This window comes from Cryptomeria japonica, chromosome 8 (genome assembly GCF_030272615.1).
Source record: "Cryptomeria japonica chromosome 8, Sugi_1.0, whole genome shotgun sequence".
Lineage (NCBI taxonomy): Eukaryota > Viridiplantae > Streptophyta > Pinopsida > Cupressales > Cupressaceae > Cryptomeria > Cryptomeria japonica.
The window spans coordinates 506,247,035-506,263,923 of NC_081412.1; the positions used below are offsets into that span (position 1 = coordinate 506,247,035).

The 16,889-nt window shown below is 37.1% G+C and overlaps 1 protein-coding gene across 13 annotated transcripts in view; it reads right to left on the reverse strand.

Annotated features, from left to right (window-relative positions):
- Positions 1-5,548: 5,548 nt before the first annotated feature.
- The window catches only part of LOC131071141 (uncharacterized), a 74,768-nt gene continuing 63,427 nt past the window's right edge, over positions 5,549-16,889 (reverse strand). Inside the window, exons 3-6 of one of the 13 annotated variants that reach the window (XR_009112476.2) lie at positions 7,087-7,234; positions 6,662-6,726; positions 6,074-6,110; positions 5,549-5,848 (exon numbers count right to left, since the gene is read on the reverse strand). Coding sequence is in view for 4 of the 13 variants with exons in the window: in XM_058006850.2 (XP_057862833.2) it covers positions 7,090-7,234 (145 nt within the window). In the remaining 9 variants the exon portion in view is untranslated. Of the gene's footprint in view, positions 5,945-5,973; positions 6,178-6,450; positions 6,964-7,086; positions 7,235-16,889 lie in introns of those variants that run through there. The other 12 variants (XR_009112474.2, XR_009112475.2, XR_009112473.2 and 9 more) reach the window with 12 other exon arrangements.

The window sequence follows — 16,889 nt, forward strand, 5'->3', positions numbered from 1 at the left end:
CTAGCCAAAATCTTAGCTATCTCTTATCGAGCCTCCTCAATACCTCTCAATGGCCACTCCCAAGGATCCTTCCAACAAATTACCTCCACCTAACCCATCTTAATAGTTTTGAAGTCTTCCACCTTACTACAAACAACTTCAAGTAGATTGTTACAAAGAGGTTGTAAATGAGGAAATTTTGATATGATAGGTTGATAACCATCCCAAAGTATCATACTAAAAAAGCGCTTCAGAACCCTTATTACAAATCCAAAAAAAAAACCTCTAATAGATTAGCCCCTCTTTTAAGAGTATCCCAAATCATAGATCCCTTCCCCATAAGGCTATACCAAGGCACATTAAAGTTATTCACTCCCCAAGGTACTTGTTAGTAAGAATTATAACCCAATCTTAATCCTGGCATGTACACCATTGCCAATATAATTTGACAACTAAAGCCTTACCATTCAAACCCTCAAGCTTGAGCGTGAGACCTTCCTACTTTGGCCTACAAACAGATTCCCACTTTAATAAGCTCCACTTTAACAAAAGAAAATTGTCTGCCCATTAGAATTTATGGGCAAGGGCATCAAACTCCTCAACAAAGCTCAAAGGGGCTACCTACACAAAGAACCTGTAAATAGGGAGGGCCTAAACAATCAACTTCAAAATAGTCACTTGTCTAATAGACAAAAGCCATCTACAAGTCTCATGGCTAACCCTCCTACAAAACTTATCTAGAACATTCTACTAAAATTCTCTAAGTTGAGATCCTACAGCAAGAGGAATCCCAAGATAAACTAGAAGGAGGAAGCCCATATGAAATCTAAGAATCTAAGCAATCCTACTTTGAATAAGCTGAGCAATATTGAAGAAAAAAATAGATGACTTGTCCTCATTAATCTTTTGTCCAAAGGTAACCAAGTCTCCAAAGTTTTTACATTCATAGCTTCATTGATTTTGGCCATACCCATCAAAGCAATATCATCCACAAACTAAAGGTGAAAATGAGGAGACAACCTATTGCTCCAACTCCATCACTGAATCAAACCTTGTCATACCCATCAAAGCAATATCATTCACAAACTAAAGGTGAAAATGAGGAGACAACCTATTGCTCCAACTCCATCACTGAATCAAACCTTGTTTAACACAACTTGATAAATCTTCCTAGACCTTTGGCCATAATAATAAACGAATAAGGAGATAGAGGATCCCCTTGTTGAAGACCCCTATAAACTCCAAATAACTAAAATAACTCAGATGGATCATTATTGATAAGAAAGAAAAAAAAAAGTAAAAGTTAACACAACTCATGATCTAAATAACCCAATCATTGCCAAATCCAAAATCCAAAATCCAAAATCCAAAAGAATTTTTTGCAAAAAGGACCATTTGAACCTATCATAGGATTTTGCCATGTCAAAGTTTGATGAAGATGGCCTTCTCATTAGAGGTCTCCATAGAATGAATGGCCTCGGTAGCAATCACAATCCCATCAAGAATTTACCTACCATAAACAAATCCACCCTACTCAAAAATCAGAGGAATTCAGCCAAGGCTTAAACCTCTCTACAATCAATGAAGGGGGGAAAATGAATTTCAAACTACAAAAGAAGAAAAACCAGAGGAGCAAAGCAGCCCTCATGTCCTATCAAATTTCTTTTAATTTTGTAAAAACGAAAGTAGTTTGTGTGCCTGCAGCTATATTCTCTGAAGCTTCTTTGGATTTGATTTCAAAATATTCCTTTCATCATTTAGCTTTTTAGTTGGCAGGAAAAGCAAAATCATCTTCCAAAATTATACGACCCCCATTGATTGACGTTAAAGACAATGTTTAGAGTTCGAAAAATGCCAAGAGAAGTCTCCCGAATTGTAGGCAAGGCATCTCATCAATAGCACCTCGTCCGAAGCTAAAGCCACGAAGGCAAGAGCTAAGAATGGGTTCTAAAACAAAAGAACCCGGATTTCCCATATGTTTTTTAATTTTGTAACAAGGTTCGAGTTACCAGTTTGTACCTTGTCGACATTTGACTTGGGCTTTTGGTGCCGTTTCTTTGAAAATGTCCATGCTCATGGCAGTAATTACACTTGAATAGAATTTGCTCATAATCAATATTTTGGGGTAAAACCTTCTCTTTCAAATTCAGATCAATGGACTCTGAGAAGCTTTTAATGGGATCCACTTCCACACAAATTTTGGCTACTGGAAAAAAATGATCTTTGGATGGAACCTAAGTTGTATTTGTACTAATAGCATTACTTATTACTTTCAGAACTTCCTCATTCCAAAAAGCAGTTGTATTTGTACCAATAGCTTTACTTATTACTTGAAGAAACCCCTCCAACATAAGGTGACATCGATTTTTCCATTGACCATCTTTTATTCTCTATCAGCCCATTGTTGCAGAGTTATGAAATAGGTCAAAGCACCAATCCACCTGCCCACCAACGTGTTTTCAGAAAGCCTTAACAATCATTCCATTAATTCTTCATCAAACAAATTGACCAAGGGAATTTCTTCCCATGGTTTAACCATGCAAGATTAATTCCTAGCCTGCCCAGCAAAATGCAGTGGCAGACTTTCATAATCTAATAGGGCATAAACCCTGCTCGCACCCCAGCATGAGCATATCCCTCTAAGAACCAGAGGGCCATATAAGCAAAAATCCTACAACAAACAAGTGCAAGCAAACCACAAGCCAAAAAAATTGAACAGAAGAAAAACAACAAGATTCGCCATGAAACCAGGGATGCAAAGCATTAGAAGGATGGCTGGAGGATTTAGCAAGTGGGGCGGCTGCCTGGCAGTGGCGAAACACTAAGCACCCACAACTACCCAGAATAAGACGAGCTACTAGACTCCATCAAGACTCAACAGCTTCACCTATTTTCAACCTCAAGAGATAAGGATTTAGCAAGTGGGGCGGCTGCCTGGCAGTGGCAAAACACTAAGCACCCACAACTACCCAGAATAGGACGAGCTACTAGACTCCATCAAGACTCAGCAGCTTCATCTATTTTTCAACCTCGAGATATTTAATTATTAATCCACCATAACTTCTTTTTTTCAATCTGCAAATAACAGAATGAAAGTTAAAGGTCCATGGAAAAATCGATGTCATCTTATGTTGGAGAGGTTTCTTTATTGCAACATTTATTGATAAAGAGGAGAAAGATCTTATTTTCTGAAATGCCCCTAGTTCATGGAATAATTTAGTAAATGCCCTGGAATTAATTGGAAGCATGCTAGTTCAAGCAGTTATATGGGCAATAATCATAGGGATCAAGGACCCACAAAACACTTAGTGACCTCCAAATGTTCTTAGCTACAAAGATGAGAGCTCTCAGACATCATTGTATGTACTTGCACACGAAAATACGCTTCCAATTAGGCAGAGCTGTATAGTATCATATAAGTGTGCCTCATGTCATAATCATTATCAATGTATGAACATCTTACAGTTTCACTTTTTACACCTTAATTTAATGAATAGATAGATATTTATTGGTATATCAATTTCTCATAATTTGTAGAGCAACATTTACACTGACAATAATCACAAAGCAGTGAAACCCATAAAGCACACCCACACCTCCATTAACTGAAGCAGACAATGCAAATTCTTCAACCGAAAACTGTCAACAAGAAGTTCAGTTTCAAATTACCAAAGCTTTTGGTGCATGTACTGCTTAACAAGCTTCCTTTTCACCAATCCAGAGCAATATACCATAGCCAGGTTTCCATTCAGTGGACATGTCTTTTTCTAATAATTACACAGATGTTTCCCTTGCTCCAATCAGTGAATATTTCTTCTTGGGATAATTATACAGATGTTTTCCACACTCCATGTAAAGAGAAAGCACAATTATGTATGCATGCATCCGCTAAAACTGTTGCTTGACATTTTACCTAAACAAATTTGAATCTTTTTGACACAGCTCAAAACACTGAAGCATTACCACCATAATAAAAATCTCCTTCCTCCACTTCCCGCTAGAAAAAAACTTACTAATTGTATTCAATATTTTGAGAAGAAAAAAAAAATTAAAAGTGTCAACAGGGAAATAAAACAGAAACCAATGCACATGAATATTTGAATAAACCATTACAATTGTCCATTAGTTTGTAGGAGAGCATGAAATGTTCAAGAGGCAAAACTTATCACATATTGTCATCACTACGCTTTTATAATAAAATTCAATAAGGAAATCTATGGTAGCAGCAATTGGTTAATAATGAATTTAAAAGAGGAAAGCCTATCAGCAACTCCAAAGAAAAATTCAAGGGATGCTAAAGTAGCAGCAACAAGCTAATGATAATTCAGATCAGGAGAAAGTATGTCCATGCCACACAATATTTTCTCTAATAACAACAAAATATAAAATTGAAACCACACACCAATATCACTAGAGCCTAGCAGCTTCAGATTTTGATAGTCAAACTGAACTATAGACATCTAAAATTTACCGCCAATGCACCATACTAATCCTATCATATTCCCATAATTAACTAAATTAATCATTATTTAATTAATTATCCATTATCATTAATTTGAAATTTCCACTTCTTCACTAAGGTTAATCAATTAAACCAATTTAATCAATTAGCCTTAGTCCCCAATTCCTCCAGCTTAATAAATTAATTAATCTTTAATTAATTGATTGATTAAAACTAAGCAATTCATATTACCATTTCTTATAATATTTAAATCTACATAATCATCTATCCTTGTCATTTAATCCTAGTCATTAGATCCATCTACGTGGATTAAAATCTAAACTTGCCATCATCTCCCATGTGTCCCCTCTCCTCCTATGCTCCCACAAGTGTGAGCATGCCACCTTATCTCACTCCCTACTCACATGGGTGAGAATGCACTCTTGGAAGCACCTTTGACTTCCACCTCAACCCTCCTATGCTCCCACGTGTCAGCTTGCCAACCTTACCACACCTTGCTCGCACGTGTAAGCATGCTATCTTGGAGGCATGCTAAGCCTCCATTTCACCCATGGACTTGACTTATCAATCATTTGCTCACATGTGTGAAAATATCTTCCACACATGCCATCTTGCTCACATATATGTGAGCATGCCTAGCTCTTACACCTCATGTGACATTTGTCATATAATTACAACTTCAATCCATGCCTCTGGCTCCATCTTCCTCAAATCCTAGCCTTCCATCAACAATGCATTTTGGCCTTCCATTTCTCTCTTGGAAAATCTATAAATTAGAGGCCTTTCATCCCATTTGAACATCTTCTATTTTTATATCTATCCATTTGATCTCTCATCATTCACCCCTACTATCATGCTGCTGGTCTACTAAGTAACCACATTCCACCATTAGTCCATCATTCAAAAGAACACATCAAGCGGGGCATTGGGTCCACTCTATGTCAGCTCAATCGAAAGAGCAACAAAAAACAAGGTAAAGGGTTCCACGTGTTGCACTTGAATCCTTCATGTTTTCATCCTTAATATTTTCCGTGTCTTCATGAACAACAGATATATTTTAAAAATTAATTATTGAAGCCATTTAATAACACACAACTTGACAAAAAATTCAGTAAGCCCTCCAATATCAAGAAGAGGAGTTATCAGAGAGAAGGCAAATGCAAACAATGAAATTGGTTTCCAACATGCTGTTTTATCTGTTTACCCTTTAGAACTGATCTGTTTGTATTTTTTTCATACCTACCAACATAAGAAATGAAAATCAATTATTACTGTCCATGGCAGTGTAGTTGACACCAACCCTTTAAATGTCAAGTTTTACATGCTCCTGATTGGATAGAAATGTATTTGGACAGAAATCACTAGAACAAAGCCAAGTTCAGTAGAAGATGCAGTGGAAAAGTTATCCTGTGATGAAAATAAGACAACCGCACCACCGTCAGAAAATGTCATCATATGACAAAGATCATCTTTGCAAATGGCCATTGCCAGAGTTTTAAAAACCTGCAAAATAAGCCTGCCGCTTAACTCACATGCCTGAGGTTCCGTGATGGTCATATTCATATTTATTCATTGATAGAACTGATAGAGCTATAGTTCTTGATTTTCCAAAATCTGAGCTTTAGAACATACCCATTTTGCCCATTGGCTGTGCTTTGGACTATCACCACTGTTAAGTATGGTTTGACCATCAGAGAGATTCACAAATAGTGAGAAATTCGAACCAATTCTGACTTCTTGGAACAGAAATACATGCAAATAGAATAAATTAAGAGCAAAGTGCCAATCTTTGAAAAATTCAATACTAGACATGAGCATATAGCATGATCTAATTAAGAAGGAAAAGAGATTAAAGAACAGAGTGTAATAATAGGCTTGTACTTCATATTATATACTATATACACATCTTGTTAGAGCACAAACTATATTAGTTGTAAGACTGAATAGGCTGGAAATTAATCTCAACAAGTAACAGAATTAAGACCTCTCCATCAACAGTTGCACATCAATTCTGACAATGTGAATTTCTGTAATATATTCATGCTTCTTCTCCTTGCCTAGCATACAAAATTTGACTTAATATCAAGAATTTATTACCCCAAGTCTCCATCTGGCATTTGTCCACATTCAAGGTTTCAAAATAATGAACTGTAACATGTGATAGCCATATACTAACCACATATTTACATGATTCAACCACAGATTTTGCTAAAGAGTTACCTGTTTTCAGAAACACCGTGGAGAATTCTACAGTAAAATGAAATTACTGCCTCCATCCTAAAATCCTGACATAGGCAACCAACTGTTTCATATAAAAGGCTTGCATTGCCAGATTTCATTTACACGTAAAAAAAGCTTCTGCATTATGCAGAAAAAATTCCCTCAAAGTCCAATTTTTATGGTACAGAAGAAAATTCAAACGTCTGAGAACCATGACTTATGAGAACTATACAGACACAAACTCTGAAAGCTTAATACTATAAAAATCTGTTGGTCCAGACATGATCTCACCCGCAGGCATGCTGAAACAAAAGCATAAAAGCATAAATACACCCTTATCCACCAGATGCCTTGACAAATCTATTCTTGAGTTGAAAGCTATCATTTAGTTAAAAATAAAGACAAAAAGGCTTGAATAAAAGTACCATTCAGATGGGGTAGTCTGAATTGATCCCTAGAATGCGAACTTTGTGCATATTTGGAAACTTTGCAATAACCAGGACAAACACAGCCACCGTGTTCAAGAAAAGCCAGGGATTTTTGTAATCAGTTGTGTGAGATGCAATTAAGTATCTAGCAAAAAGAAAATTGAAACTGTTAGAATCACTGCTAGCACTTATTTCACCAACAAAATTCAACCTTAGTCATGAAGCATTTCAAAATAGGGGAAACTTGACATTCTTTTATATACAAAATAATAAATAAGAAATACAGCATTTTCCATCCTTATCAAAAATGCCTAGAGATTTATGTCAAGCATATATCCATTCATATTTTATGTCAAGCACAAATTAAAACATAAGGAAAACATATCCTTCTTTAGCAGCACCTCAAAATATATGAATCCAACTGTAAAATAACTAGACATGGTAAAAATGAGTGGGGAAACGTGTGATCTGCATTTGTACAAGTGAGTCAGCATCAACCAACAACCATTATGATGGATTTAACCCTCTTTTACAATACCAATTTATCTTTAGGTTACAATTATTCTGCTCTAACTCTGATGTGATTGCCAAACAACAGACCTATGTTTAGTTATCAACTTTGTACATTATCTGTGAATCTGAATTTGCACAAATGAGTCAGCATCAACCACCAAAAATTACGATGGATTTAGCTCTCATTTCCACTATCAATTTATCTTTAGGTTACAATCATCTGTTCTAACTCTGCTGTGTTTAATATACAACAAACCCATGTTTAATTACCAGCTTTGATTGAAAAATTGACATATTTATTCATTCAGATATAGAAGCAGCAGCCCAGATATGCAGGCCTAGCAAAGACCTACATATCTGCAACTTTGTTTCCATGCTGTTATTCTGTGCACAGAACAATTTCTTGGGAGGAAAAATTAAGGACAAAATACATCAAATTTAAAGCTCTTAAACAAAGAGACCAGCTCTGACTGACTCTTTCGTTTCATCATGCAGCACTTCTCTTGGCATTTCCATCAACATCATCAAATAACTCAGACCATACAACAACTCCAACACAATAAAAATCAAAATAGAATTCTTATGCTGCTTCAAAAGAAAAATGAAGATATAACATGTCATGTCCCCATGCTAATTGTACATAATATGTTTGCATATATGTATTTAAATTTCTGATATTCATTTAATACTTATGTCGCTACTCAGAAAACAGTTCAAACCTTATTGTGTTAGATTAATTAGTGAATATTAATTAATATGAAATCATAAGTATTGCGTTGAACATTAACAATTATTGTTGAATTTAAATTAATATACTTAACATACCTATAATTATTAATGTAAATATTGCATACGATGTGTAATAAATATAATATTAAATAAATGCACTGGGTATGCGTCTGAAGAGAGACACAACCCAAACAAATACAAACAGAAGGGCAGCGAACTATAAAGTAATCACGTCTCTTCTAAAAAGAGACGTGACCCTCAGTTTGACCCGCCACATACTATAAGACAAACACATCAAAGGGGGACAAGGGATCACGGAGGAATATATGGAAAGGAAATCGACTACAGCCAGGAGACCGACTGCCAGGTATGCCATCATACTCAGATTCTAAAGGATATGAAATTATTGGTACGTTAAAATAGTAGCCCTACAAATACGTCTGTAGAATGATATTTCTGTCGATGTTTAAACCAATTTCCAAACTGTATAAAATATACTCCATCACGGTGAACTTTAAGCGATTCTAACAGATCTTATAATTCTGATTAAAAGACTGAAAATAAGCATCTTTTACAACTTGCACCAGTATAATAAATAAGGTAATGATAAAGTCTGAACAAAGAACACAATAACATCATATGTAATAACTTATCATTATATGGCTGCTCTTTGAGAGGAGGGGGATCTGTAGTGGGGTCGATTGCCCACCTAAATAGCCCACATGCTGTGTGAAGATGAACCAGTAGGCCAGGAGGGCAAGTGACCGCTCCTGGGTTTGGGTCTGGCATGATGAACCACCATTACCATCCATCGTCCTTTGGAAAGATGCAGGTCATTTATAAGATAAAGTATAAATCTGTTTGGGAGAATAATTAGGAGACTGAATCTATGTGATTACCCCACTCAATTCTCAATGCGTTAAAGTGAATTGAGTATGAACAATAAACTGATGTTTACTAATTCTGGAATGGCAATTGTTCAATATTATTTCTGTTTCTTGTATTTGTAATCGATGTATTTTGTGGATACTTTCGTACGACTTCCGCTGTGTTAATTAATACAAATATAGTCTTTTATGATGAATAATTAAATCCAGTTGTTCCGTAAACCTAATTCCCAATTGTATGTCCTAGTTTCTGACCTGTCTCCTTATAATTTCTGCCAGGCAAACTTATCAGTAATAGTAATCTAAGAAGGGGACATCACAAGTGGTATCAAAGCTTACTTTCCTGCCATCCTGTAGGAATTATTAAATGCATAGACGGGGTAATAAGATGGGTGATCAAGTAGTGAGTTCCGAACATTCATGGAGCAGAGTGAGAAAACCAATCAATTGATCTTACAAACACTCCAAAACCTAAGCAACAATAATAATAACAACGCAAGATTTACTCAAAATAATGGAAGGGACACCAACTCCCATCATTCTGAAAATAATCAAAGTAATAACAGTGCTAACCCCAGGCCCACCAAACCCAATTTTTTACCCAGTATTGAACCGGGGGAAGAAGAAGCTAATTCACCCTTGGTTGATGTGGATGAGGTACTAAGAGCCTATTCAAATTTAGATCCTGAACTCAAAGCAAATGTATCTTTCAGGGATTATCATGAAGCTAAGCTAAAATCCATTCCCCAAGTAAAAAGAAAAAGATTCAGTGACAAGGACCTTAGGGAGAGGATAAGCAAAATTACCATTCCCAACTTTGATGGCTCGGGAAAAATTTCAGCCAGGTCATGGGTTCAAAAACTCGACACTTACCTGTCCCTCAGCCCAATGACGGAAGAGAATGCAATCAAATTTGCAGTCCTAAATCTTGCGGGGGCCGCCCATGATTGGTGGCACCATGGTCTCATAACCTTAGGCCACCAAAATATCACCTCCTATGAAGAGTTTACTAAGAAAATTATCAAAAGGTTTGATCAAAAGCACCCACAGTCCTATTTTAAAGAACTGGCTCACCTAAAACATGAGGGGACAGTGGAAGAGTATGCCACCGAGTATCAAATATTAGCAGTGATGGTACCTGAAGTTTCACAAGAGAGACTTACTTACCTCTTTGTGGATGGACTAAAAGACTCAATCCGTAGTGTGGTGAGTGCCATGGAGCCCGACAACCTAGAAGAAGCTATTTTAAAGGCAAGGAAATTTGACACCCCCTCATCAAAGGAGAAATCAAAAACCTTTCCATCAAATACTCAACCAAAATATCCACATAAGGGGGACAAATATAAGAAAGAGTACCACCATACAAATCCGTGCCAGTATTGTAAAGCACCCTGGGAGAGGGGTCACGTGTGTAATGAATATCAAAAACAACAGGAGGAGCTTAGAAGTAAACGATTATGTTTCAAATGTAAGGAACCATGGGAAAGAAAACATCAATGCAAAAACATGCAACTAAATTGTTTGGAAAGAGAATTGAACGAGGAAGTAGAAGAAAGCCCAACTAAGAAGGCAAGATATGATAGTGTTGAACGGGTCACCCTTGCTACCATCTCTCAGGATTCTAAGCATAAACCCCTTAGACTGAAAGGCACGCTTAAGGGACAAAGGGTAATTGCTTTGGTTGATAGTGGGGCATCCCACAGATCAGCAAGGAGCTAACAAACAGAAGAAAACTAAAAACTCAAGGATTTGAGGGATTCAATGTGGCATTAGCAAATGGGTCCATAGCCCCTTGCAACACCCATATTCCACAATTAGAGATCAAAGTGGGGGACCATACAATCAAAGGAAATTTCTATGTGGTAACACTTGATAATGATGTCATTTTAGGTACGCCGTGGATTCATTCTCTAGGCAGATTTGCTATGGATCTTCCGAATATGGAAGTTTGTTTTAAGCACAAGGGTAAGGAGGTTACACTCAAGGGAATACCTAACGGAGCAGCTAAGTTGGTTAATTGTAAGAAAATGAGTAAAATTCTCAAGCATGGTCAAGGAGAATGGATTGCTAGATGTATGGTCTTGGACCATTCAGTTCCCAATGATAAGACCATCCACATTGACATTCAACCCATCCTAAGGAAACACAAAAGAGTGTTTGAAGATATTCCACCAGGCCTACCTCCCAGCCGAGGGTTTGAGCATACGATTGAGTTGGAGGAAGGGGCAAACCCGGTTATTACTACCCCCTATAGACACCCCCATAAATTCAAGGAGGAAATTGAGAAGACCATCAAAGAATTGATGGAGATGGGACACATTCGGCCCAGCTCGAGTCCATTCGCGTCATCGGTGGTCCTAGTGAAAAAGAAGGATGGAACAATGAGAATGTGTGTTGACTACCGAGCACTAAACAAAAAGACTATAAAAAATAGATACCCAATCCCAAGAATCAATGAACTATTGGATGAACTTCATGGGGCCAAATATTTCTCAAAAATTGACCTGAGGTCAGGGTATCATCAAATCAGAATGAGGAAAGAAGATGTTCCCAAAACAGGTTTCAGATGTCATTACGGCCATTTTGAATTTCTAGTTTTACCGTTTGGCCTTACCAATGCACCGGCCACATTCCAATCATGTATGAACCATATTTTCCGCAAACACCTCCGAACTTGTTTACTTGTATTCTTTGATGACCTCCTAATCTACAGCAAAACATGGGAGGAACATCTCCAACACATTGATGACATACTAAGTGTCCTCAAATCAGAATCTTTGTTTGCTAAGGCTTCTAAGCGTGAATTTGGCTTGGAAGAGATTCTTTACCTTGGACACAAAATCAAGTCTCAGGGAGTCAGTGTGGATGTTGAGAAAATCAAAGCCATAAGAGAATGGCCAAAACCAAAGACCTTGACCCAGTTAAGGGGCTTTGTAGGATTGTGCAGTTATTATAGGCGGTTTGTCCAGGGGTTTTCAAAAATAGAAGCCCCCCTCACAGATTTGACTAAGAAGGGAGCTTTCATGTGGAATGATATAGCACAACAAGCCTTCGAAAAACTAAAGGAGGCAATGAGTTCATGTCCAGTCCTTGCCATTCCCGATTTTACACGACCCTTTGAACTACAATGTGATGCTTCAGGTGATGGAATAGGGGCCGTACTCATGCGAGACAAGCACCCTACAGAGGGAGAAAAACATTACTCCATCTACGATAAGGAAATGTTGGCTATTATGCATGCATTTGCAAAATTCAGACAATACTTAGTGGGTGGCAAATTTAATGTAAAGACAGATCACAATAGTCTTAGATTTTTTATGAATCAGAAGGACCTTAATGAACGCCAACAGAAGTGGGTAAGCAAGATTCAGGCATATGATTTTGATATAGAATATGTGAAAGGAACAAATAATGTGGTAGCAGATGCCTCGTCCCGATGGTGTTATGTAAACACTCTCACTTGTATTGAGGGAGATTGGAAGACTCAAATCACAACAGAATATACCAAGGATCCTTTAGCCACTGAAATAATGGAAGGGAATTTACCAAATGAGGATTACAAGCTAGTGGAGGAATTGATTCTATATAAGGAGAGGATTTTTCTTATACCTAGCTCCAAATTCAAGAATACCATTCTGAAGGAATATCATGATAACCCCATGGCTGGACATCAGGGGTACTATAAAACTTACAAACAAATAAGAGAGAAGTTTTCATGGAAAGGACTCAAAAAAGATGTTCTTAAATATGTTCAGGAATGTATGACTTGTCAGAAAAATAAAATTGAACAGACACATCCGGCAGGACTATTACAACCTCTACCCATTCCTGATCAAAAATGGGAAAGTATTTCTATGGATTTTATCACAGGCCTACCTAAGGTGCAGGGCAAAGATTGTATCTATGTTGTAGTGGATCGCCTCACTAAATATGCTCACTTCTTTGCGATTTCCACTGAGTACAAAGCATACCAGGTGGCAGAAGTTTTCTTCAATGAAGTGTTTCGGTTACATGGACTACCAAAGAACATTGTCAGTGACAGGGATAGCCGTTTCCTTAGCCAGTTTTGGCAGGAATTGTTCAGATTAGCAGGCACAAACCTTACTCCCAGCACCAGCTATCACCCACAGACTAATGGGCAGACAGAAATAGTAAATAAGTGGTTGGAAGGATATTTGAGAAATTATGTTACGAACCAGCAGAATGCTTGGATTAAGTGGCTACACTTGGGAGAGTATTGCTACAATACAACTCACCACATGTCTATTGGATTAAGTGGCTACACTTGGGAGAGTATTGCTACAATACAACTCACCACATGTCTATTGGTATGAGTCCCTTTAAGGCTCTCTATGGGTATGATGCCATGACTTTTGGAGGAGTAGCCATACAAGAAAGCAAAGTGCCAAGTGCTAAAGATTTTATGCAACGAAATATTGATATTCTGAATTCTCTCAAAGATGACTTACATCACGCGCAGAATCAGCAAAAGATGTATGCTGACCGGCATAGAGAGGAAAGAACCTTTGTGGAAGGAAACTGGGTCTTTTTAAGGCTTCAGCCTTATAGACAGTCATCATTGAAGTCTAATGGTGCGGAAAAGCTAAAACCCCGATTTTATGGACCTTACAAGGTATTGCGGAAAATAGGGGAAGTGGCCTATGAGATAGAGCTTCCAGAGAACAGTCGGATCCATAACACCTTTCATGTATCTCGACTCAAAAAGGTCTTGGGGCAGCATATTGTTCCTTGCTCAGAATTGCCACCTCTAGATGATGAGGGTAAACTGATTCTGGAACCAGAGACCATACTGAATATGAGAGAAAAGAGACTGAGGAATAAAACTATTCCGGAATTCCTAGTGAAATGGTAAGGATTGCCTGAAGAAGATGCTACTTGGGAAGGAGAGGAAATATTTAATCATCCCCAACTCAAATTGCTTGAGGGCAAGCAAATTCGGGAGGGGAGGACTGTCATGTCCCTATGCTAATTGTACATAATATGTTTGCATATATGTATTTAAATTTCTGATATTCATTTAATACTTATGTCGCTACTCAGAACACAGTTCAAACCTTATTGTGTTAGATTAATTAGTGAATATTAATTAATATGAAATCATAAGTATTGCGTTGATCATTAACAATTATTGTTGAATTTAAATTAATATACTTAACATACCTATAATTATTAATGTAAATATTGCATACGATGTGTAATAAATATAATATTAAATAAATGCACTGGGTATGCGTCTGAAGAGAGACACGACCCAAACAAATACAAACAAAAGGGCAGCGAACTATAAAGTAATCACGTCTCTTCTAAAAAGAGACGTGACCCTCAGTTTGACCCGCCACATACTATAAGACAAACACATCAAAGGGGGACAAGGGATCACGGAGGAATATATGGAAAGGAAATCGACTACAGCCAGGAGACCGACTGCCAGGTATGCCATCATACTCAGATTCTAAAGGACATGAAATTATTGGTACGTTAAAATCGTAGCCCTACAAATACGTCTGTAGAATGATATTTCTATCGATGTTTAAACCAATTTCCAAACTGTATAAAATATACTCCATCACGGTGAACTTTAAGTGATTCTAACAGATCTTATAATTCTGATTAAAAGACTGAAAATAAGCATCTTTTACAACTTGCACCAGTATAATGAATAAGGTAATGATAAAGTCTGAACAAAGAACACAATAACATCATATGTAATAACTTATCATTATATGGCTGCTCTTTGAGAGGAGGGGGATCTGTAGTGGGGTCGATTGCCCACCTAAATAGCCCACCTGCTGTGTGAAGATGAACCAGTAGGCCAGGAGGGCAAGTGACCGCTCCTGGGTTTGGATCTAACATGATGAACCACCATTACCATCCATCATCCTTTGGAAAGATGCAGGTCATTTATAAGATAAAGTATAAATCTGTTCGGGAGAATAATTAGGAGACTGAATCTATGTGATTACCCCACTCAATTCTCAATGCGTTAAAGTGAATTGAGTATGAACAATAAACTGATGTTTACTAATTCTGGAATGGCAATTGTTCAATATTATTTCTGTTTCTTGTATTTGTAATCGATGTATTTTGTGGATACTTTCGTACGACTTCCGCTGTGTTAATTAATACAAATATAGTCTTTTATGATGAATAATTAAATTCAGTTGTTCCGTAAACCTAATTCCCAATTGTATGTCCTAGTTTCTGACCTGTCTCCTTATAATTTCTGCCAGGCAAACTTATCAGTAATAGTAATCTAAGAAGGAGACATCACATAACACACAAAAATCTACAATGAAATTTAAATATTCAATACTCTAAAATTTAAATCAATGACTCATATTCCAGTACAGCTACTACTTGACCTTCCCCCTTGATGTTGATAGGCCTTCATCATCACACAAGAAGGGTTGAACCATTAATACTGCTAGCCATACCTGAGGCCTAATAAGTGGTCTGATTCATTAAAAGGCTAATCTGCTTCATCTACACCACCTAGATCCTCTAGGATCCATTCACCTGACCCATTTAGTCTGGGATGCTGAAATCAATCTCTTTACTGGAATCTCAACTTCTATGCCCAGTTGTTACAACTAAAGAGATTGCAGATATGGCTCCTGATCCAAGTTACTGAATATGCCTCTATAGCCCAATAATGTGTACATCCCATGTATCTAGTATACTGCAAGTATAGATACAGCTGGTATGCATATCCTAAAAGGCTGTCACAACCAAATAAGTGGATGAAAAGCGCTGTCAAATCCGAAACTTATTTGGATAATATGCATAGCCATATCTAGAACACATACAAGCCATAACATGCTACATAGAGGATACAATAGCATATGGCAGAACAGAAAACAGGAAAAATTCAGAAAGAAAAATAAAATCTAAAGCTTACTCTATCCTATCCCACACAATAATACAAACCAAACCTAAAAGTAAATTCAACGTCAACCTCTGTTGCATGGTGTTACAGGGATGGTGGGACAGCAAGGGGTGCATTTTGGGGATGACATAATTCTGACAATGAGTTGCCCTATGCACAGAGGTATATTGATGCAGCTTTAATACCAACAGCTGTGATACTATTACTATTGGTATGCCTATGAAACTTTGTTGAGTCAATTTTGTAGTTATTAATAAGGCTATATATATAAGGAGAGATAATACCTTATATGACATAACTCTGACAATGAGTTGCAATATGGACGGAGGTACATCAATGCAGCTTTAATACCAACGGCAACAGCTATAATACATATTACTATTGGTATGCCTACGAAGCTTTGTTCTGAGTCAAGTTTGTAGTTACTAATAAGGGTATATATATAAAGAGAGAAAATAGTAATATCTTATATGACATAATTCCGATAATGAGTTGCCCTATGGACACAGGTATATTGATGAGGCTTTAATACCAACAACTATAACACTTATTAGTTATTTCTATTTGTATGCCTACGAAGCTTTGTTCTGAGTCACATTTGTTATTAGTAAGGGCAGTCTTCTTGTGTTGTCTGTTGTACCCTATAAGAAATTTTAACAAAAGCAAGTTAAATTCAAATTTTGGGCCAACCTATTTTTCAGGCCCAAACAGAACTGGCCTGAGTTGATTTAAAACACTGTAATATTAATGTGTTTCGGCATTAG